Source organism: Myotis brandtii, unplaced genomic scaffold, assembly GCF_000412655.1.
Source record: "Myotis brandtii unplaced genomic scaffold, ASM41265v1 scaffold892, whole genome shotgun sequence".
Classification (NCBI taxonomy): domain Eukaryota; kingdom Metazoa; phylum Chordata; class Mammalia; order Chiroptera; family Vespertilionidae; genus Myotis; species Myotis brandtii.
The window spans coordinates 654,437-677,692 of NW_005371656.1; the positions used below are offsets into that span (position 1 = coordinate 654,437).

At 40.0% G+C, this 23,256-nt stretch overlaps 1 protein-coding gene across 5 annotated transcripts in view; it reads left to right on the forward strand.

Annotated features, from left to right (window-relative positions):
• The first annotated feature begins 5,179 nt into the window (after positions 1-5,179).
• Positions 5,180-23,256, forward strand: part of LOC102248818 (fatty acid desaturase 2-like protein FADS2P1) — a 30,769-nt gene continuing 12,692 nt past the window's right edge. For 3 of the 5 annotated variants that reach the window (XM_005885144.2, XM_014532440.1, XM_014532442.1), the window contains exons 1-5: positions 5,180-5,766; positions 12,761-12,871; positions 16,226-16,423; positions 18,019-18,120; positions 23,061-23,186. In XM_005885144.2, the coding sequence (XP_005885206.2) occupies positions 5,443-5,766; positions 12,761-12,871; positions 16,226-16,423; positions 18,019-18,120; positions 23,061-23,186 (861 nt within the window). In that variant the 5' untranslated portion in view covers positions 5,180-5,442. The remainder of the gene's footprint in view (positions 5,767-12,760; positions 12,872-16,225; positions 16,424-18,018; positions 18,121-23,060; positions 23,187-23,256) is intronic. The other 2 variants (XM_014532441.1, XM_014532439.1) reach the window with 2 other exon arrangements.

The window sequence follows — 23,256 nt, forward strand, 5'->3', positions numbered from 1 at the left end:
AGAAGAAGAAGAAGAAGAAGAAGAAGAAGAAGAAGAAGAAGAAGAAGAAGAAGAAGAAGAAGAAGAAGAAGAAGAAGAAGAAGAAGAAGAAGAAGAAGAAGAAGAAGAAGAAGAAGAAGAAGAAGAAGAAGAAGAAGAAGAAGAAGAAGAAGAAGAAGAAGAAGAAGAAGAAGAAGAAGAAGAAGAAAAAGAAAACAGAATTATTGTAAAGATGCCCTACATAGCCATAGCAAATACTCATCAAATATTTGCTACAGTTGAATAATATGCTGACTCAGAGATTAGAGAGTAATACTAGTAGCTAGCACTTACAGAGAACTTAATACATGCTAAGGCCTTTACATGAATTAACACATTTAATCTTCACAAAAAAAATTCCATGAGGTATTCAGTATTATGAACATCATCCCCATTTTATAAAAATCTGAGGTTGAGACACTTGTCTAAGTTCACAGAGGTAGAAGCAATAGTCCTGAATGTGAACTCTGGAAGTCTGACTCTCTAAAAGAAACTAAATGCTCTCCAGAGAAAAGGAAGTTTTATTCACCTCTCATCTCCAGGCTATTTAGCATGGCTACTAGAAAATGCTAAATTCTTTGTAAACCTTTGATAAATTCTGTAAAGGTCCTTAATGTCAGGAGAAACTGCTATATGCGTCTGACAAGCTTCAGGCTGAGAGGTAGGGTGCTGAGATTCCGAAGGCCCTGGTCTAACCTTTCTGGGCCAAGGATACTACCTCAAATCTCCTGAGTAAGTGAATACATATATTCAAGTCGTGGTTAACCCCTACTCTGACTTCCTATGAAAAAAAAAAATGAGGTCAGAAACACTCACCTTGTTTTTTAAAAGCCAATGAAGCCCTAGAGCACTATGCCAGCCCTCTGGAAGCTACTCAATAACAGGCTCAGACTGATCTGTAAATAAACGAATGACTCTACTGGTGAAAGATGCTAGCTTCTCAAAAAGCTACATGTGGGATTGATATTCCAGAATCCTATCCTTATAGAAAATCTTCAGCATTACCTCTGAGACGAGGCACTTACCTCATTCCCCCTAGAGTTAGAACATCATTGGGAAGATGACTAACTTGCATCTATTGGGTTTTGACTAACTTGCATCTATTCTGAAAAGGAATGTTTATTGGGAGCCCAGTGTGCTGAGGACTTTTGGTAAGAAAACCTCCAGTACAAATATTTTCTGAGCCTTGCATGAGAAGGGAGAGATTGGCCCTCAGCAAGCAAAAGGTCGTATGCTCTCCGTCTGTGACAAGGCCAGTGTAGGAACTAGCTCTAGGCTGCTCCAAAACCACAAGAGGTCCCTCTGGGAAGGGCAGGTTCATTTCTGTTGGCCAGCAACACTCTACAGCTATTTACTAGTACACAAAACCTACACAGAAGCCCATTGTTACACTTCCCTATAAAATGAGGTTAGGAAGGTTCGCTCATCTTTCCATAGACTATTAAACTTAAAGCATCGTTGGAGCCCTGTCAATTTCAACTTCCCATGTTACATATAAGGAAACTCAGTCTCAGTGAAGGTACAAGGCAAGCAGTTAGTAGGGGATCACCCTGTAACCAGCATCCTCGTCACCTAGTCAGTTTTTACCACTGTAATAGGCGCTTCCTTTCTTTACTCCATACCACTTCCTTCTTTCTTATCTGCTCCTTTTTTTTTAATCTCATTTTGTTATTGACTGGAATGGGGTCCAGCCACTTGGTAGAAGTCAGCCAAAAACACATTCCAAGAAAGTTTATTGCTGGCCAGCAAACAAGGAGTGCACTGGGGGTCATTCCCTGAGCAGTTTCTCGCCAAGAACAAAAAACCAGATGGTTTTATAGGGCTGTTGCTTACATCATAGCATGTTGAGGTATGTTTTGGGTGAGCATGCACAATAAATGGACATGGCTAGATATGCATCACGTGCACAGAAAACAGCAGGTAAGCCCTCACCTGGGGGAGATTTTAGTATTACTATGAGGGTGTAATGAAGGAAATTCCAATTGAGCCCATCGAAGTGTTCTCTGATCCATTTCAACTGATCTCTGGAGGTTTTCTAGCAGCTTTTCTTGTTTCTTTTTTTAGAATTTTTTTAATGTATTGATTTCAGAGAAGAGGGAGAGGGAGAGATAGAAATATTAATGATGAAAGAGAATCATCAGCTGCCTCCTGCATGCCCCCTACTGGGGATCAAACCCACAACTCAGACATGTGCTCTGACTGGGAATCAAACCATGACCTCCTGGTTCACAGGCTGACTGAGCCACACCAGCTGGGCTAACAGCTTTTCTTATCTTGAAGGAAAACATCTCAGGCATGTACCTTTAGGAATCAATCAATCAAACAAGCATAGCTAAATATTTAGGTAACTACATAGGCTTTCTCCTAGTTCTTAACCCCTCTGCACCAGCTGGGTAGGCTATAATTTCATTCACATGTATCCATTTCTCTTCCACTACCCTGTTTCTCTCTTTATTCCACAGAATTGAGTAAAATAAGAATGAAATTATGGGGAGTCAGTTCCTCCTGAGAGAAGATAGGACAGAACTCCTAGCCTAAAAAGTCCCAGATGTCCCCTTTATTTGGGGGTGGACAAAAGGCAGAATCAAAAGAGTTTCACCTCTGGTCTCTCTCCTGGGCCTTAATAATGAAGGTGTTTTCATAATATTTCTTTTAAAACAAATAAAATTATGTGAGGCTTGAGAGTCTGAAAGAATAACAAACACAGGTGACTACCTTCCAAAGCAAAAATAAAAATATCTACAATAACAATAATAACAGCTGCTTCATCTATTGCAACCTCTAGGTATTAGGTACTATGCTAACCTCTTCCCTTCCTATATAATAAAACCCTAATATGCAAATCGACTGAACAACAGAACGACTGGTTGCTATGACATGCACTGACCACCAGAGAGCAGATGCTCAATGCAGGAGCTGCCCCTTGGTGGTCAGTGCACTCCCACAGGGGGAGCACCACTCAGCCAGAAGCTGGGCTCACAACCTCTCCCACCTCCGCTGCAGGTGGGTGGTAAGGAGTGATGGGTCCCTGACTGCGAAAGGGAGCAGGCCTAAGCCAGCAGGCAGACATCCCCCAAGGGCTCCCGGACTGCAAGCCTCTAACAGGGGTGGGCAAACTTTTTGACTCGAGGGCCACAATGGGTTCTTAAACTGGACCGGAGGGCCGGAACAAAAGCATGGATGGAGTGTTTGTGTGAACTAATATAAATTCAAAGTAAACATCATTACATAAAAGGGTACGGTCTTTTTTTTTTTAGTTTTATTCATTTCAAACAGACCGGATCCGGCCCGCGGGCCATAGTTTGCCCACGGCTGCTCTAGTACATAATAGAATTTAATCTCTCTTGCAAACTTATGAGTGTAGTTTCTGTTCACCCCATTTTATAAACTAACAAAACTGAGGTACAGAGATAATAAGAATCTTGTGTAAGAATATTCAGCTGAGATATTTCTGGCTCCAAAGTTTGTTATTTCCAGGATTGTAAACAGTCTCCTGGCCTTCAGAGAGACTGTACAAAACAAGTACAAATGTTTTAAAGAAATGAGGAGCTGTCTTTATAAGTCTATTTGATATCGAAGCAGGCACAACTCCCTGAACTCCCTCTCCCACAAACTTCCAACCAGGTTGTTGTCTTCAAACTTCACTTATACTGAAATTCCAGAGCTATCCTGGACTTATATATGTAGCTTCTGAATACCAAATGTATTTATGTTGGATTTATAAAACTTCCATACAGAAATTATGGAAATTACTGAGGGTTTCTGTAAATACCATAACACTTATGTTAATTTAATGTAGTTCTGAGAATTGTGTTTATTTTTTCACTTTACAGATGGAAAAATGAAAAACCAAAGAAGTAAAGTAATTCACATCATGTTGTACAGCTAATAAGTAGAAGAGCTCAAATATGGTCCCAGATTCTTCTAGCTCCAAAATCTATGCATTTTCTTTCTTTCTTGTGTTCCCTATTTAAGAAAACAAAATCCTGCTTTATCTAAATTATAAAAGTAACATGTCTTCATTTGCAAAAAAAAAAAAAAAATTTTAAAGGACCACACAGAATAAAAAACGAAAAAAAACTTTAATAACAGGGAGAACTAATGCCAATATTTTAGCATTTTTTTCTCCAATCATGAGCAGAATATTATTTACTAATTTTTTACTTCATATTTTGCAAACATTAGTCCATGTAATTAAATATTATATATATACATATATATATATATATAATATTCCATTTATACATCAAAAAAACAGCCTTGTTTATAGTTGGACATTTAAGCCATTGCTGATTTTTAACATTTATAAATCATAAATCATACTGGAATAAATCCCTGAGTACATAAATCTTGGGCTGAAGCACTGATGATTTACTCAGTATCAATTTCTAAATATGAAAATAGGCTTTTTCTATTATTTCTTTTTAACATTAAGACAACACCACCACCATCACCCTGTAATCTCTTCTTCACCTCATTTCTAAACCACCAAGTCAAGTTATGTCTAGACCCTAGATTCAGAGAACCGAATGGAAAGAGTTCGGGACTTGGAATCAGAAAATCTGGATTTACTTCTCACTGATAAGGTGATTGTGGCTCATCTTACCTGAGGTCTTCAGCCAGTGTTTTCTCACCTGGAACATGAGACACTAACAGCATCTCCCTCAAAAGGTTAATGTGAGGATTCAACCAGATAAAGCACATGACCAGGGTTTTGTAAATAAATCATGTGTTCTAGCAAACAGCTGTGGCTGTTACTTTCAGGTGTGTGGACAGATTTGGACAGCTTTCAAAGGGAAATAAAAGAGAGAAACTGGTTTACTGTTGACATGCTCTTTTGGTAAACATAAACCTTTACAAAAAGTATTTTTAAAAAGTTTAAAAGCCCTGGGAAGAAATAGCTGTCAAGTTCATGAAGCATTCATGTCATCCTGGAGATTTTGAAAGCTTCTGCTCACATGTTGAATTAAGAAATCTAAATGTTTTCATTCAGAGAGCTAGGAACCCAACCCACCTTGATGCAGAGCAGAAAGTTACTTGACAGAGCCTAGCCCCTCCTCCTGGGGGTGGGGGTGGGGGGCGGGCAACAACATTGTGCCGGACTACCATTGGTCACAACTCTTTACTTAAGGACTTAATGGTGACAGATGCTGCTAAGAGACCAGCCAGCAGGGAGAGAAGTGAGGAGAGAAAGGTGGTTCAACCTCCATCTGGGTAGAAAAGATTCAGGACAGACAAAAGTGAGAGGCTGGGGATATGTTCACCATCAAGTTTGGGAAGAGAAAATTAAGCTAAAAAGAAGTGTTCTGTGCAGGCATCATACTACAAATGGAATAAAAGGGAAAGAGGGATTAGTTTATGATCCAATAAGAGGTGAGGATTAGAAGTTTCAGGAGTCAACCCAGAAATCTCAGGGTTTCTGTGATGATGAAGATTGAAGAAAAGCATGCAGGCAATGGGATCCTTGTAGGAAAGAGTCAGCTGCCCCTGGAGGAGAAGCATCAGGCAAACGACAAACCAGAAGCAAACGGGAAAGCAAAGGTCTCCCCAAAGCAGGAGGCAGATGAGAAAGGTGACACACCTAGAAAGAGCCTCAACTTGTACAGTTGGCAGGAGATCCAGAGACACAATCAGGAGACCGACCAGTGGCTGGTGATCAATCGCAAGGTCTACGATGTTACTAGCTGGGCAGACCGACATCCAGGTGGCCGGCGGGTTCTCAACCACTATGCGGGGGAAGATGCCACGGTAAGGAACGCCAAGTTCTATCCTCTCTCTGTTCCAGCTGCTGGCTGGGTGGGACCTTGACTCTCTTCCCAAAAGCATGTCAAGTAGGTGCTCAAGCTCCACAACAGCTCATCTCCTCCCAAACTAATTTTTCAGGATTCCTATCCGGCAAGGATTCGGAAGCAACATAAGCCTCAAGGTCTAGCTATTATCTGAATCAGTTTTGGGATGAGCTCAGATGTTGACAGTGGGTACTATATTTGTGTATTCTGGTTTTCGTTTTGTTCTTGGTGTTTTGCTTTGAAATGGAGTTGCTGTTTTGTAAGAAGAAAGTTACAAATAGGTGAGTAAAATCTCGGGGGGGAAAATGTACCCGAGTATAAATTTCTCAGGCTCTTTAATTTGGAGTGTTTAAAAGAAAGTCAGTGATTCATCTGTTAAGCATACTAGTAAAAATGTTGTTAATAACAATGGTGAAAGCCTACAATTACATAGGCTTTTAGGCTTTGCAGAGCTCTTTTGTGTCCTGAAGCTCATTCAGTGTCAAAGAGGTAATACAACTCACTTTTATGGAAGAAGAAATTAAAATCAGAGAGGATAACTGATTGGCCCAAGGTCACCCAACAACAGAGCTCAGATTCAAAAACTTATCTTTCTTAGCTTCCAATCTTCCACTTTCCTTCACTACTTCTCCTCATCACCCTCCCACACCAAAGCAGCAAAGGAAATAAAATAGTGTAACATTTATTGGATGCCTAGAATACCTTAGACACATTCAAATGCATCACCTCACTTAAACCTCATCATGGGGAAGGTGGATACCATCTCCATATTACAGATGAGAAAGTTAATGTTCAAAGAGGCAAATAATGCACACAGCCACCAAGTAATATTGCCAAATTTTGAAATCAGGGAGGTGTTTTACCATAAAAACCTTTGTAGCTGAGTCCTTACAAATAAAATTTCCATGTAACATTTAATAGGAAGGTCTTTTGAATCCTTAGATGCATTTAGGAAGCCCTTTTAAAATATTCTATAAGGAAGATTACTTTTTGCCAATTAGAAATTTTATTGCCCACATTACACAGTTGAAGAAATGAGAGTAAAAAGATATAACTAACCTTGTCCAGCCAGAATGGCTCAGCAGTTGAGTGTCTGCCGAGGAACCAAGAGGTTACCGTTCAATTCCCAATCAGGATACATGCCCAGGTTGTGGGCTCAATCCCCACTAGAGGGAGTGCAGGTGGCAGATGTTCGATATTTCTCATTCATGTTTCTATCTCTCTATCCCTCTCTCTTCCTCTCTCTCTCTAGAAATCAATAAAAACATATTAGAAAAAGTTCTAACTAACCCAAAATCAGAAAATTAATATGTGTTTCAGGTTCTTCTTCTTCCACCATCTTCATATCTTGATTCTACAGTCAGGCAAATACATTTCTGAACATACCCAACACTTCCATCAGACATATTTTTTAAACAAAGTTCAACCTTTTATTGAGAAAATGAGCATGTGCTTGTAGCAAGGGATGGGAGTACTTTTGTATCAGGAAGATAAATGATGGGTAGGAATCCAGAGAGCTGAGGATAGAAGTGAGGTGGAAAGAATGTGTGCAAGAATAGAAAGAGAAAGTAACAAAAACAAAATGGAATAAAAAATACTACAGATTCCTAAGTATCCCTTCCCGCATTCCCACAACTCAGAGAAAATATGGTTGTTGCTTTCCTAACTCAAGTCATAGAATGAACTCAGAGGATGTGTTGGCAAAGACGTGGGTCTCAGCCACCATGAAAATCATGGATAAATTCTAAGCTAGAGGCAGCTCAGATGATAAATCTCTAATTTGCTGATAATTTTTATCTCCCAGAAGTTAGGAAAAGATGTGATTCTGATCTAATTCTAGCCAACAAGGAAAATTGATTAATAAAATAGAAACTATCAGAACCACAGGGGAAAATACTCATGCCACCTTAGGATTCATATCCTGAGAATGAAAATCCTGAGCATGTTCAGTCATGGACCTCAGACATTAGGAAAGTGAATCCATAAATGTTCAGAGAAAAGATTCTCCAAGGGAAGGTGGCTCAAGAAGATTGGGAGGGTGCTGGGAAAATTCTGACATCCACAACATGCTGTGACTATTCAGTGTATGGAGAGCCTGGGATTTGGGGTCCTTCAACGAACCCAGGAAAGTTATTGGAATGCTCTGCACCTCAGCTTCACCATCAGCATTACCCATCTAACTGGTTTATGGTAAATGGGACTGATGCTTGTAAAATGTTCAGAACAATGTCAGACACTTTAATAAAGTTCCATTCCATTGTAGCTACAACTATTCATATCTCCGACATCCATAGCCTCCGGGGTGTGATTATTACTTTCTGTTTACTACCAGCTTAGAAATCCTGATTCTATTGGGTGCCATCTATTGGAAACAGAGGGTACAAGGTGGAGGGCACCATGCTTTCTAGGGAAGGAGGGCAGAACAAAGTCAGAGGCCTTGATATCCAATACTCTCAATATGACTTGAGAAGTCTTTGTAGGTTATGCCCTGAAAGGAAAATGTGGACCCAAAAATAGTCTCTTTGTGTTGCCCCTGGACTCATGACTACACCTGTCCAGAGTGCGTGCCTTTTTTTAAAAATTTATTTACACAGCGACTCTTCCCCAAGCCTTCATCCTCCTCATAAAAGGTCATTCATTCACTTATGAGTGACTGCATAAGTAAATAGGATGAAGGACTCTAAACTGACTTATGGATATCTGGCTTAGGTAACTAGGTGGTGATATCTATTATGGGACAGGGGAGCCGGTTTGTAGGGAGAGTGGAAAGAGAGAGATAGTTTGGGCTGGAGCTCAGCTGAAAGTATCATAGAAAAAATATCTTAGTATAAGGAAGAGTTTTCAAATATTGAAAGTTCTCAAGAAATAGAATGAGTTGCAGTGAGAAAAATAACTCTCTGCTTATCCCTGAGGACGAAAAGAAATCTGGGTGGGTTCATGTGACATTCTCTACTCCAAATTGGTTCTCTCCCAAGAAAATAGTAAAAATTGCATTCTCCTCACAAATCGGCCTTCTCACAACTCATGCTCTACCCAAAATATGAGGCAAACTTGTTCTAGCCATTGCTTTGAAGCAGATGAAATCTGAAATGGGTGAGAAGAGAAGAAATTACTCGAAGAGGTGGTAATGGGTGTCTGTGGTTGGGCATTGAATATTCTGATGAGCTTTTCTGAAGTGAGTAAATCAAGGTTCTAGTGATTTTGTTTTGCGATTCATGCATACATTTGTCATCAGTTTTTTCTTTCCTGAATTTTGGGAAATTTAAACCCACCTCAGATGAATTAAATAATACAAAAATGCAGTCATTTAATGATGTCTGATTCCAAAACTTAACCACCTATCTAGATTCTCAATCGGTTTTGGAATGACTGAATAAATGAACATAGGAATTAATGAAACTATGGGGCAGACATAGTTTCTTAGTAGTAGTATTATTCACATTTAGAAAAAAAGATGAAGGTTTAAAAAACTAAGTAATCTTCCCAATATAAACCAGCCTGCTCCCCTACTAGCCTGCACTGTGACTGTGGGTGGTTGCAGCTGAAGAATTGGCAAGCAGAGTGCTGGCTGAATTTCAGCCCATACATTCCCTCCTGGCTGGGTGCCTTCATGCAGGGCACAACCTGGATACAGTACTTGAATTGTAAAGGCAAGATTTTGTCTCTGGCATTACATACTTTTCTCTTCCACTAGGAATTATACTGCTTTTACAGTAAAGCACATCTTGTTGTCCCCCATTAAAAAGCAGCAAAAAATTATCAGGATTTCCAAGCTAGTTGTGAAAATCACATTTTTCCTGTGTGTATACTGTTTTTGAAAATAATAAATTTTGATATAAATTTATGAATAGGTTTAGAAGTACAGATGATGGTTGAGAAGAAATTCAAAAGGCTAACAGATGAAAATGGAGAGGCTAAAGCAGCAGAAAGGTCAGAAAATGAGAGAGACAGTGGATAGGAAGAAGACAGTAATGCTTAAGAACTATATCCTCTGAGTTTGACACTTTGATGATCCCAACTTTCTACTTGTTATAAAAACTCTATATTCAGCCCTAGCCGGTTTGGTTCAGTGGATAGAGTATGGGCCTGTGGACCAAGGAGTCCTGGGTTTGACCTCCAAAGGCTTGTACCTCCGTTGCAGGCTCCTCCTCAGCCAGGGCCCTGGTTGGGACATGTGCAGGAGGCAACCAATCAATGTGTTTCCTTCACATCGATGTTTCTCTCTTTCTCTTCCATGCTCTCTAAAAATCAATGGAAAAATATCCTTGGGTGAGGATTAAAAAGAAAAACTCTATATTCATTTATTCATTTCCCTTATCCATTAGACATACATGATCACATGCCATACTCCAGGCATACTGATAGATGGTACGTATAATGTAATCAATAGTACATGGTCCCAATCTTCAAAAAACTCAAATATCACTGGAGAAGAGGTGGAGACACAGGTTGCTTACAATATAACCTGAAAAGTTCTAGGAACTAAGTGTCATGATGTTGCTCCTCTCTTGAGAGGTCTTTCAAAAATATATGTACATGTTAAGGCTGGAATGGAGCTTTACAGCTTCGTGGCTTTAAAGTCACAAAGCCCTGAATTCAAATCCTGACTCTACTATTCACTCTGGCATTTGGGGCCAGACATTTCTCCCCTCTGAGACATGGTTTCTTTACCTTTACAACAGAATCAATGAAACCCCACAGCACTAAGATGATGATTGTGAATTGGCCCATTGAGCACCTTGTACATAGGATACATTCAATAAATATTGGCAGTATCTCTTTTCCCCTTCATTTTATCCCCTCTCCTTCCTTCAGCAAGAACATACTTGCCCAAGAATGTTGGTAACAAAACTCGTTTTTGCAGGTCTTTCAAGAGGGGATTTCACAACTGACTCAACATTCAGTCTCTATTAGGAAATTCTTCTAAATCAAGTATTCTAAGACTAGCTAAATTTTTTTATTGTACTGCCCATCAATACAATGAAAAGAATTCCACAGAGCAGGGCAATGCCTACTGTTCTGGAGCACTGTGTAGGTCTTCAGTACCTGCTATCACAGTACTGAACCTTGCAGGGGGTCAGAAGAAATACTGAACCCAGAGGAATGTGATTGTCAGCACACTGTTCCAGGACTTTGGATGACTGCTCAGACTAAGATGAAATTTCAATAGCTTACCTCTCCTTTACACTCTGATCTTTATCAATCAGAATGCTTTGCATTCTAATCTGCTCCCAAACTGCAAGCAGACCATGATTTTTCAGTCTAGATCATCAGGAAATACTTTAATCACCTTTTTAATCACTAAATGATTCTCTTCATGGTTAGGGGAACTAAGTTTCAGAATCATTGAATGTGACAATAAAAAACACCTTTCAAATCATATAGTTTGGCATTTTCCAAGGGGGTTAGAGGAGGTGTGCAGAAGCAGAATGGACAGTCAAGCTTGGACTGCTTTTAGCAGATACAAATCTCTTTTCACATCAGTGAATCTAGGCAAAATAAATCCAAAGAGTTGATATTGCAGATTTCCAATTAACCTTATTCATTATATAAGCACCTTTTTATAAGTAGGGTATGTAGCTCTTGGCTATGTCTAAAGTTGCTCTATGATTTAAAGATGGTGAATTTATCATATTTAGCAAAATAATTGAGAGCTCACAACACATTAGAAATTGGAGTATAGGAATAAAATATCTGAATTGCTGTATGCAGAGAAGATAAGTAGTAAGTTCTTATCACTAGAGATATACAAGAAAGATAACTAACATATATTGAGAATTGTCTATCTGCCAACCATATTCTAATTAATTCACTTAATACATATAATTCTTTTCTGACTTGAGCAGCTATTATCATCACTTTCATGTTAGAGAAAAGAGAAGTACAACTAGGTCAAGAGACTTGTCCACAACTACACAGCTAGTAGGTGGCAAAGCTAGGATTTATATATAGGAAGGTTGCTCCTGTGTCTACTTAATTAGTACTATGCAGCAACATAACTCAGAGTAATGTGTATGGTTTCCATGTATTCAAGTTACAACCTTGTTTATATTTCTTCATTTTTAATCACCCTCATCCCCAAAGCCATAATAGCAGAAAGTCCAGCATCTTCCTCTTAGAAAATCTCCCTCCCTCCAAAACTTTAAATCCCCAAAGGAAGAGGATGTCTCTCACTTCCAAATATAAGCATGATATAGGAACCACTGCTGCTTCTCATAGCCATTTGAAATCTTTACTTAGCAAGGGACCTGAGATGGAAAAGTAGAATTGATCAACTCAATTCTGTGTCTGACTGCCACAAGCCCCTGCAGATACTGCCTCATGTTTTTAGGATCAGTGACAAACTTAGCCAAGAGTGTGCTACTCCAGATAACCCAGAGCTCAAGGGCTATACTCCCACACTTTCTTCCATATTTTTCTTAAACAACCATTATCAACTTTGTGGTTTTTGTTTTTGTTTTTTAAATAACTTAATTCAAGAACCCCATTCCTCTGGTCCTTGGCTAAGAACCCAGAGGCAGACTTGGATGGAAGACATGATCTGCATAGCCAGTCTTGATTGCTGCATGCCTTAGCTAGTGTAAGCAACTTCAACCCCAAGCATGATGTTGGACTTGAAAGATTTATCATGGCCCATAAACTCAAGCCACTATTTCTTCTGGTTCTCAATCAAATAAATAGAGGTCTCTTCCAATTCTTGGGAAAAATCTGGCTGCATTGGACTTGCCTAGTGAATCAGTGCATTCCGTAGGTGGATCTCCAGCTTTCATAGAGTATTTCCAAGGGTAATTTTGTTCAGTCCACTTGAAGCATCAGCCAGGAATTGTATGCAAATTCTCTACAACAGAGTCTGTACTGGTTCTCAAGATGGGCACAGGGTGAGGTCAGGAAAGGGACTAATCTGTAGATAAGCATGTCTCTTCTAGCCTCTAACAATTCCCTCTGGTCTCCAGGATGTCTTCAGAGCCATGCACCTGGAGCTTGACATTGCACGATTGTACCTTAAGCCACTGCTCATTGGAGAGCTTGCCCCAGGAGAGCCCAGCCAGGAGAGAAACAAAAACGTGAGTGATGTCTCAGGCCTCAAGAGTATGTGGAGGGATGGGGCCAAGGTATACTTCAGGTTCAACTTATCATTTTCTGTGAGCACCCAGCCATCATGCCTGGGTGGACCTGCAGTAGTGTGAATAAGTGGATGCCACATATTTCCAAACAATGTTCTCCTCCCACTCAGAACTCTGAAACCTCTGTGAAACAAAGGAATAGAATTTTTGGTCCTGTGCCAAACAGTAATTCCATGTCTCTAAACACCTACTCCATGCCAGGTAATTTATACATATAATTTTTGCCAGTGACTGCTTGTAATTATTAGTTTAATGTCTATGTCTATGCTCCCTGATACACTGTGTTCCATGAGAGAAGAGATTGTGTCTATGTGGCTTATGTCCTCAGGACTCATCTGCACAGGATCAGACATATAATAGAAACTACATAAATAGCTGTTGCATCAAAGATGTGACTATATTCTGACTACTGCCCTTTTGAGATTTGGGGAAATTATAGTCCAGGGAAAATGAATTCCTTTCTGAATGTCCCACAGCTGGTGTGTTGAAGTACCGAGATTCCAAGTCACTCTTTTCTGACCTCTATCCATTAGGGATTCCCAAGGAAGGACATCACTCTTTCTTCCTCCAATACTTTGGCTACCTGAGCATTGTCTTCCAAAGGACAGGGTCTCTATGAGATTAAAAATCACCAGGATGATTTTACATAAAGCTTAAAGGGATTTCAGCTAATAAACAGCTTGCACTTTATAATTCTTTGGAAATAATTTGTACAAAATGCTGACCACATCTATCACTGTGAGGCAGGTAGAATAAGGATTATATTTCCACTTTAAGAAATGAGGAATCAAACTCACAGAGGTCCAGGGAGAATCTGAGGATATAGAACTGGTTATGTGTAGACCTGAGACAAACACTTAAGCTCACTCAGTGGTTCTCAACCTGTGGGTCGCGACCCCTTTGGGGGGTCAAACGACCCTTTCACAGGGGTCACTTAAATACATCCTGCATATCAGATATTTACATTATGATTCATAACAGTAGCAAAATTGCAGTTATGGAGTAGCAATGAAAATAATTTTATGGTTGGGGGTCACCACAACATGAGGAACTGTATTAAAGGGTCGTGGCATTAGGAAGGTTGAGAACCACTGCTTAGATCCATGTGCATCCCACAAGGCTGTGTGTGTCAAGAAGCATGGCTCTGCGTTCAGAAGGGTGGGCTCTGAGGGCAGACAGCTTGGACAATCTAGCCCTGCCATAATTTGTATGAGTTTAGGCCAGTTACCAAAACTCTCTGCAGCTCAGCTTCTCTCTCTGTAAAATGGCAACAATAGAACCAACATCATCAGCATTATTGGGATATTATGGAAAGAGTAAAAGGCATTTAAATGCTCAGACCAGTGTCAGGAACACAGTAAATGCTCAATAAATTTTATATGCTATCATTATCATGAACTCAATATCACTTAGGGCAGGAGGCCCTGAGTTAAAAGAGGAAGATAATGCAAAGCTTGTTTTTCCCAAAAATATTCTCTAGGGAAAAGAAACTCCCACTAATGGCTAAGAGCTATAAGTGTTCATTTTTTAAAAGAGTGTTGCTCTCTGGAGGTAACGATCTACCATAAATTTTCTTTAGTGCATCTATGTGAAGATACATATGTAAGTACAGATAGATATAAACCTAAAGAAAATTTAGGGTTACCCCCAGAGATCAACACTCTTTTAGACAATGAATGATTATCTTGTATTTACCGAGATATATATGTAGACAATTAGTGTTTAAGCACAAAAATGGGTGTCAGGAAGCATAAGTTTAAATCCAGCATCTGTCACTGACTTGCTGATGGTTTCAGACCAATCACTCTTCTGGGCTTTGGCAACCCTGTCTCTGTAAATAAATAGGTTGGAAAACATGACCATGCTCTGAGGCACTCTAGAGATGACCTATTAAAATTATCTCTGGCCTCCAGATTCCAGGGTTGATGAGGGCCTCATTGATGAGCCCATCCAGACTTTTCCCAGGCAAGTGAATTTTTAAATGAAATTGTTTGACATCTAGAATTATGTTCCTAGCTCTTTTTTATTTCAAATTTCTTTCTTACATCAGAACAATCCTGTTCTTTCTTATACTCTGGTCACTTTCCCAACAGGCCTGGTTTCAACCTCATAATAGTCATTAAGCTAAGAGATATTTCTGCCCAGTCTTTGCACTGGCTCTCTAGTATGATGTGACAATGGAGGCTAGCATTGTACATACACACACATGCACATATGCCTGGTGCATGTGCACAGAACCAGGACCTTTCCAACAAGCAGACACTCTAATGCCACTAGAGATCTGTCTTGTTTCTGGGGATCTATTGAGCAGCTCACAGGGAATTTATCCATTGAGCTAATCTAAGTGACCTATATCTGTTTATCTTCATCATAGTCTATGAACCAGCCCTTTGAACATATAAACTGACAGTGTAACAGACTGACAGATCTCAGAGGGAAGGAGGGTGGGAGGGCAGGAAGAGATTAACCAAAGAATTTATATGCATATATGCATAACCTATGGACAGACAACAGTGAAGTGAAGGCCTGAGGTGGGGCAGGGGCCAGGTGGAGGGGACAAAGGGGCAGAAATGGGGGATAACTGTAATACTGTCAACAATAAAAATACTTTTTTAAAACTGTAAAATATCACTTGTAAACTGTACCAGTATCTATGGTAACATAGATCCATACAGACAACAAAGTTCTCCAAAGCATAACCAGAAATCAGTCAACCCCTGAAATAATACCGATGGTTTCAAAAACAACTGTTAGACTTTTGTATATCTTTTTTAAAAATATATTTTTATTGATTTCAGAGAGGAAGGGAGAGGGAGAGAGAGAGAGAAGCATGATGAGAGAGAATCATTGATCGGCTGCCTCCTGCACGCTCCCCACTAGAGATCGAGCCCACCTGTGCCCTGACGGAGAATTGAACCGTGACTTCCTGGTTTATAGGTCGACATTCAGCCACTGAGCCACGCTGACCAGGCTGACTTTTGTATATCTTTACTGACCACCACCGCCCCTCAAAAAAAACATTAATTCTAAGTTTCATGCAGCTTGAGGACAGTTGAAAAACAACTACTCATCTTCTCCTTTCTAGAGAAAAAAAATTATCATAACATTTTTCAAAGGATTTTTTTTGCTCATTGTTTTTTGTTTTTAATTCTGCCCTATTAAGTGTATTAATACTAATAAATTTCTATTTATAAAATCAAGGTATTAATAAGTTAATAAAATATATTAGTAATTATGATCATTTGAGCTTTCTTTCTCCTGAAAGAACTAATTTCCTCCTTGAATATTTCACAGGCTCAGTTGGTGGAAGATTTCCAAGAACTGCGGAGGACAGTAGAGGCTATGAACATGTTCAGTGCCAACCTGGGGTTCTTTTCCCTTCACCTCATCCAGATCTTGATTTTGGAAGCACTGGCTTGGCTAATGCTGTGGCATTTTGGCAATGGCTGGCCAATTACAATATGTATTTCCTTTCTCCTCACAATTTCTCAGGTAAGCAGGTATCCTAAGCCCAGACAATGGCTTTGGGAAAGGTTCAGAATTTCTTCTTCTCTCTTTAGATTGGTGTCAGCTGCTGCTGGATACTTCTTGGCAAGCTACTCATTGGTGTCTGACCCAGCAGATTATCAAACCTTGCTGGGCCCAAGTTCTCTTGCCTGTAAAATGGGGGGATAACAATTTTTTATAAAAATCTTCTGAGGAGGACTAATCAAGTTAATGTGAACAACACCTAGCACAATCACTGGCATAATGCAAATATTTAATTTATGACAGTTGCTACTTCTTACCCAATTTTGTCCACAGAAGTTCAGTTTTCAGTCACGTAACATTCATCTTTATTTTTCATTCATTAACCAACCAACATTTATCAATGCATAGACCATGAATTCTTCAAGAGCAGAGAATACATCTTATCTATATATATAAAAGCCTAAGTGACCGGCCGACCGTTCGACCATCTGACTGGTAGCTATGACATTCACTGATCACCAGGGGGCAGACACTCAATGCAGGAGCTGCCAGGCTGCTGTGACTTGGCAGCTGCAGTTCTCGGGTGACGCACCCAGAACCAGAGAGGAGGGAGCCCGATTCCAGGGTGCATCACCCGAGAACCACCCTCTTTCAATCCGGGACCCTTTGGGGGATGTCGGAGAGCCAGTTTTGGCTGGATCCCCACAGGCCAAGCTGAGGGACCCCACCAGTGCAGGAATGCATGCACCAGGCCTCTAGTCTGAGAATAAGAACGTAGAGATTCTGCCATAAATGACAACCAACACCTGGCATGTAGACTCAATAAATCTTTGCTGACTAAAGTATGAATCTTTGAACATAGCCTTCTATGAGCACAACACTGAGTTTTGGACACAAAGGGAAATGCACCTGATCCCTGCCCTTGGAAATGAATCATCCAGTGAGGAAGATTGCCATTGAAACATATTACATGGCAGAATGACATTGATGCCAAGGAGAGGGACAAGCATGTGTTGTTGGAGCAGAAAGAGGCATTTAATTCTGAATGGGACAAATGGGGAAGGTTTTATGAGGAATTAACATCAATGTTAATTCCAGAATATTTTATGTTAACTTTTTTCTTGAAAGCCACATTGCACGATTCCTTAAAAAGCAACTTTAGAAGCAAGAAAAGAAGCAAACTTTGGCCAGGAACTTTACATGTATTTATGTTGCACAACAGCCCAAAGAGTAAAGTACTATTATCCCTGCTTATCAGATGAAGGACGAGTTTCAGAGCTATTGATAACTTGCCAAGAATCCTGCAGCTCAAAAGTGGTGAAGAACGGTTTAGAACCCAAATCTTCCTGACTCCAAAGGCCATGCTCTTTCCACTCCACACTGGAAGATTTTGATGGTGGTGGCAAAGAGAGCATTCTAGGCTGAGGAAACCACCTGCACAAAGGCACAGAGGCAGGAAAGAATGTGCTATGTGTGGGAAATAGAAAGCGCATTTGCCTTGAGGTCAGACGAAATCTCCTACTGTTCTTCCCAAAAGGGCTCCTGAATCAAGTAGTGGACTCATTTGTTAATTTTTCTTCCCTTCTCAGCTCCTCTAACAACTTTATCTCTTCTAGGCCCAGAGTTCATTTTTGCAGCATGACACAGGTCATCTTTCCATATTTAAGAAGTCCAAGTGGAACCACCTGATGCACAGATTTGTGATGTGTCATCTCAAGGTACAGGATGTTCAGGGAGTAGAAGGAAATTCTCAAAGGTCATTTTCTAAGGCAGTGGTTTCCAAATTTGCTTGTGCACTCAGATCATTAAAAAATGTTTGTGCACACCCTGAAAATAAATATACTAGCAGTGTAGATACTATGCATATATGCAAATATGTAAGATTACATTATAATATATATGCTGAAAATAGAATTTTAAATTTTTATAAGGGTTTATTTTTATTTAAGAAGCTCTAACATTTTTTCTTACCCAAGTAAGCTTTTGACCCAATCCCTGGCACCCGGTTAAGGAACTCCTCACAGAAGAAGGGTTGTGCCTTTAAAAATGAAGATATGTCCTATAAATTTACAAATAGGAGTATTTTTAGGAGGGCTCTGAACATTTACTGCTGGGAAGCTAGGGGAATCCAGCAAACCTGAATAGTCTCAAAAGGGTGTGGCTGTGAAGAAATAAAGGAAACGGTGCAGAAGAATAGATAAAAATGAAGAGAAAGGAAGAGTGGGCAAGGAAGCTCAGATGGCTTTGGTCAAGAGTTGAAGGTTGCAAAACCCAGTCTGCTGGAAAAAGCAGGTGTCCATGATGGCAGTTGGTCTTATCCTCACTAACATAAGCTCCAGAAGGGCAGCCACAGTGTCCTGTGCACCATTGCAATGCAGCACCCAGCAAAGTGTCCAGCACATAGTAGTTCTACAATGAGCATTTCTTGAATGAGTGGATGAATGGATGGATGGATGAATTAATTATTTATTAATTAATGATTGAATGAATGAATGAAGCCAACCAAGGACTGCTAAGAATGGCTCTTAGTCCTGACTCTGATAAAGTTCACTGTGTGACCTTGAGGGCTTCACTTTCTATTGCTGGCCCTCAAGTGTTGTCATCTGTAATATTAGGAGATAAATTTGATCTTTGCTTTTCTATGACATTCTAGGATTTGATGACTATGTGCTCTGGCTCAGGAAGATAGGAAATGCCTCTGAGCCTTTCACTAAGCCAAATCCTTCCATTCAAGCCAGACCCTCGTAGGAGAAACTCATAAGCCCTACTTCAGAGCCTCTTTGTTTTTTCTTATTGAAGTGATTTCATATTGAATTGGAAGATACTTGGTTAGAATCACCATCTAATCCTACCCTGTTTTCAGTTGAGCAAAATGAGGCTTAAATACCTTAAAATAACAGAGAATTGAGTCAGGATTAAGGTCATAAATATCTGTTCCCCCACATGGTTAGAAGGAATAATATATTGTCATTTTATGTAACAAGTTTAATGGGAAAATTCCTGTAAGTACACTATTCGGCCCTTTATCCACTAGTGTTAGATGAAGTGTTTTGGGATTCATTCAGAAATCTTTAACACAGAAATAAAGCAGAGATAGTTCTTTATAGCATTGTGGGATTCAGGTAGTGTACCCTCTCAGCCTCCCTCCCCTACTCTGAGGTAGTCAGAGGAAAAATGAGACTCATCTGCTCTGGAGATAATTGACAATTGATTTGGTGCCAGTGAATGGAATATTTTAATCAACTCCACCCTTGCTGGTACTTTTTAAAAAACTACTGCTTTCTCATTGATCCAAATTTGCACACAGCTCTCTTGTTATAAATTGTGTCTCCAGAAACAATTTTGAATATAATCTTGATGACTCATAACCAGAGTAAATAAATGGCAAATGGCTCTAAAAGCAAATCAAGAGTGGTCTATAATGGATCAATGGGGGAAAAGGGAGACATCTGTAATACTTTCAACAATAAAGATTTTAAAAGTAAATAAAAGCAAATCAAGTGCACTCAGGCAAAACTAGTGATTTCTGGGCAAAACTAATATAGGCTTCAACTATGCACAGGAGAGGAAGAAAGGTGGGCTGGCGGGGAGGCGGGGGGTGTTGAGGGGGACAAAGAAAATTATCCCATGAACAGCAAACATCTCCGCTTTGTACATGTATGACAATTTTAAATTTCAAAGCTTGATTTCACATTAATTTACCCTCCTCCCACCTGGAAAAGGCACAGATATTGAAATTCTTTGGAATTCTCATCCACCAGCTGTGCAAAAATAAATACATTTTGGTCTTTGCCATGCTCGCATAAGAAAATAGTGTTTCTGAAAATAAACCACGAAATGTCTGCATACATTTTGGACTTCTGTGCAATGTGAAAATCAAAATGGACTCCCTGTAACATATTTTCACCCCTCACTCCCATATGCATATTTTGCAAACTATAAGAATCAGGTGTTATTATAGAGTTAAAGAAGCAGAATAGTTGAAATTAAAACCTTCCTTAAAAATCTGGCTTATGTTGTTTCCATGACTACATCCTAAAACATTTTGGGAGGAAGAGTGTCAAGCATGGTATTTCCTGTAATCCTTCTGGTAACCTCATCCATTTTACAGATGATAAAATTGGTCAAGGGCACACACCTAGTAGCAGGACTTTAGATTCAGGATGGTTTCAGTCCAAACCCTGGCTACTGTCCTAAGAAAGGACATAATGTGAAAATGAAGAATGACTTAGGGTGGTTCCTATATGGAACTAGGTGCCCAGTAGCCTGTTTTGCACGAAGTTGATAATCCTTACTTCCCCAGGGATCACTCTCTCCCTTATCTCCAGAAATTGTAGCTTCCAGACAGAGGAGCCGGGGAGGAGCCAGCTGCTTTAGATCACACCCACACCACTCTGACCACTGTTCTAAGTTCCACAACCTTGAGCAGACACTCTCTGACCTTCGTGAATCAAACCCTGTCTCTCATATTACCAATTTCCATAGATAGTTGTTGGCTGAAGGGTATAGTAAGCTGGTAGAAGAGGCCAAGATATTGGCTACCAGAGGATTTAATTGAAAGAGAGAACCATTGCTGATCACAGTGTCCTTGTTTAGTTGTCTCCTGCACTTATTAAATTATATGTTTCATGAATGTGGGAATCCCATCTTATCATGTCTATCTTTATATTCTAAATATTGCCTACTTCAGTATCTGATACATGGGACAAACTTCAAAGTACATAATGAGTGGGTGAATAAATGAGTGAATACACAATTGTAAGAGTGAGTGGGTGGTGTCCAATTTGATAGGAGAAATACAGAGTCCATTGGAGCCCCAAAAGGGGGAACAGAAACTGATGACTCCATGTTGAGTTTGAGATGTCATAAGACACCAAAGGAAATGTTTTGAAAGTGATCTCCCATTCAAGCATGAGATTCAGGAAAGAGCACTGGACTGGAGAGAGATTCCACTGGAAGGACATTAGGGAATGTTAGAAGTGAAAAGAGAATACTGCTCCTGATGATTGAGGGCTTGGATTGCTAAGAGAAAACTGCAGTGAAGACTATGGGAAGGCAATGCTAACAGATTTTTAAAACAAAGCCATCTCTTTTACCATAGTTGTATAGTGTGTTCCTGGTAAGTCACTTTAAATTTTCTAATAACCACATTTTAAAAGGTAATTTTATTACTCCATGTATTCAAATATCATCATTTCAATAGGTAATCAGTCTAAAAATTATTAAGATATTTGTATTTTTTTTATCTTGAATCTTCAAAATTCAGTATGTATTATACACTTACAATCCATCTTAATTTGGTCACATTTCAAATATTCAATAGCCACATATGGCTATGGGTACTGTATTGGCTAGTGAAGATCTAAAACATGTATTGGCCAGTTATTGAGAGATGTCAAATCCTATCTAATAAAGAGGGGATATGCAAATTGACCATCACTCCATCACAAAGATGGCGGCGCCTATAGCCACAAAATGGCGGCGCCCAGTCCCTTCAGCCCCACCAAAGTCCCACAGTCCTTTCAGCCCAGCTGGGGGGTCAGCAGGAGCATGGTGCAACTGGACCCGCCCTCAGCCCCCCAGCCGCCCAGGGCTGGCCTGAGGCGCAGACAAGTCAACATCCGAGGCTTGCCTGCACCTCGGGCCGGCCCTGGGAAGCTGGGGGGCTGAGGGTGGGTCCGGCCGCACTGTGCACCTGCCACTCCATCCCCCCCACCACCACCGCCCTGCTGGGCTGAAAAGACTGAGGGACTGTGGCGGGGCTGAGGGGACTGGGCACTGCCATCTTGTGGCTATGGGTGCTTCCCTCTTTGTGGCAGAGTGATGGTCAATTTGCATATTCCCTCTTTATTAGATAGGATGAGAGCATTGAAGTCTGGACATGCAATGATCTGAGCCAAGCTCCCCAGGAGATCACTTCAAATCCATATTCTTTGAAATATTCTTTGAAGTAGAATTCCTGGGGCCATTTTTTTCTACACAACTAATTAAAGTCTTAGAGCTGAGGTTTCCTTTTAGATTTTTAAATAGAAAAACTACTCTCTGCCCCACCTACATCCAGAATTTTTTTTATAAGAATTTTTTTTTAATACTCACCCAAGAATATTTTTCCTTTTTTTTTTTTTTTTTTTTTTTTGAGAGAGAGAGAGAGTGGAAGAGAGAGCGAAAGACAGAGAGAAATAGCGATGTCAGAGAAACACATTGATTGGTTGCCTCCTGCACAAGCTCCAACCAGGGCCCAGGCCAGGGAGGAGCCTGCAACCAAGGTAACTGCCTTTGACCAGAATCAAACCCAGGACCCTTCAGTCTGCAGGCCAATGTTCTATCAACTGAGCCAAACCACCTAGGGCCAGAATTTTTTTTAATGGGAATCAAAATAGAAAGATAGGAAATTGTTTCATTTCACCAGATTCTTATAATTTTTCACCATCAGGTGTTGGTTGAGCCTGAATTTATGTTCCTGACTCAGATGAGTATTTGTCTGTAGGCTTTGAGAGTGCCTGTCCAGTGAATCATTCTGTGACCCAGCAGTGGGAGCAAGTTTGAGAAGCTCAAATATCTTGTTTTGACTTTGGAGATGTATGTAAAAAATTCTAATCTGAAGGGCATTTCAAAAGAGAAATCTTGCCACCACTAATGAATCCTCTCTTCTCCTCAGGGCCTGTCAGTGAAATGGTGGAATCACCGACATTTCCAACATCACACAAAACCAAACATTTACCCAAAAGACCCAGATATTGATGTGGGTCCACTTTTCCTGGTTGGAGATTTGCAACCTATCAAGGTACGTTTAGAAGTCCTGGCTAACAGAAGTTCCTAGAAGTGGTTTCTAGAAGTTTCTAGAAGATGTTCTT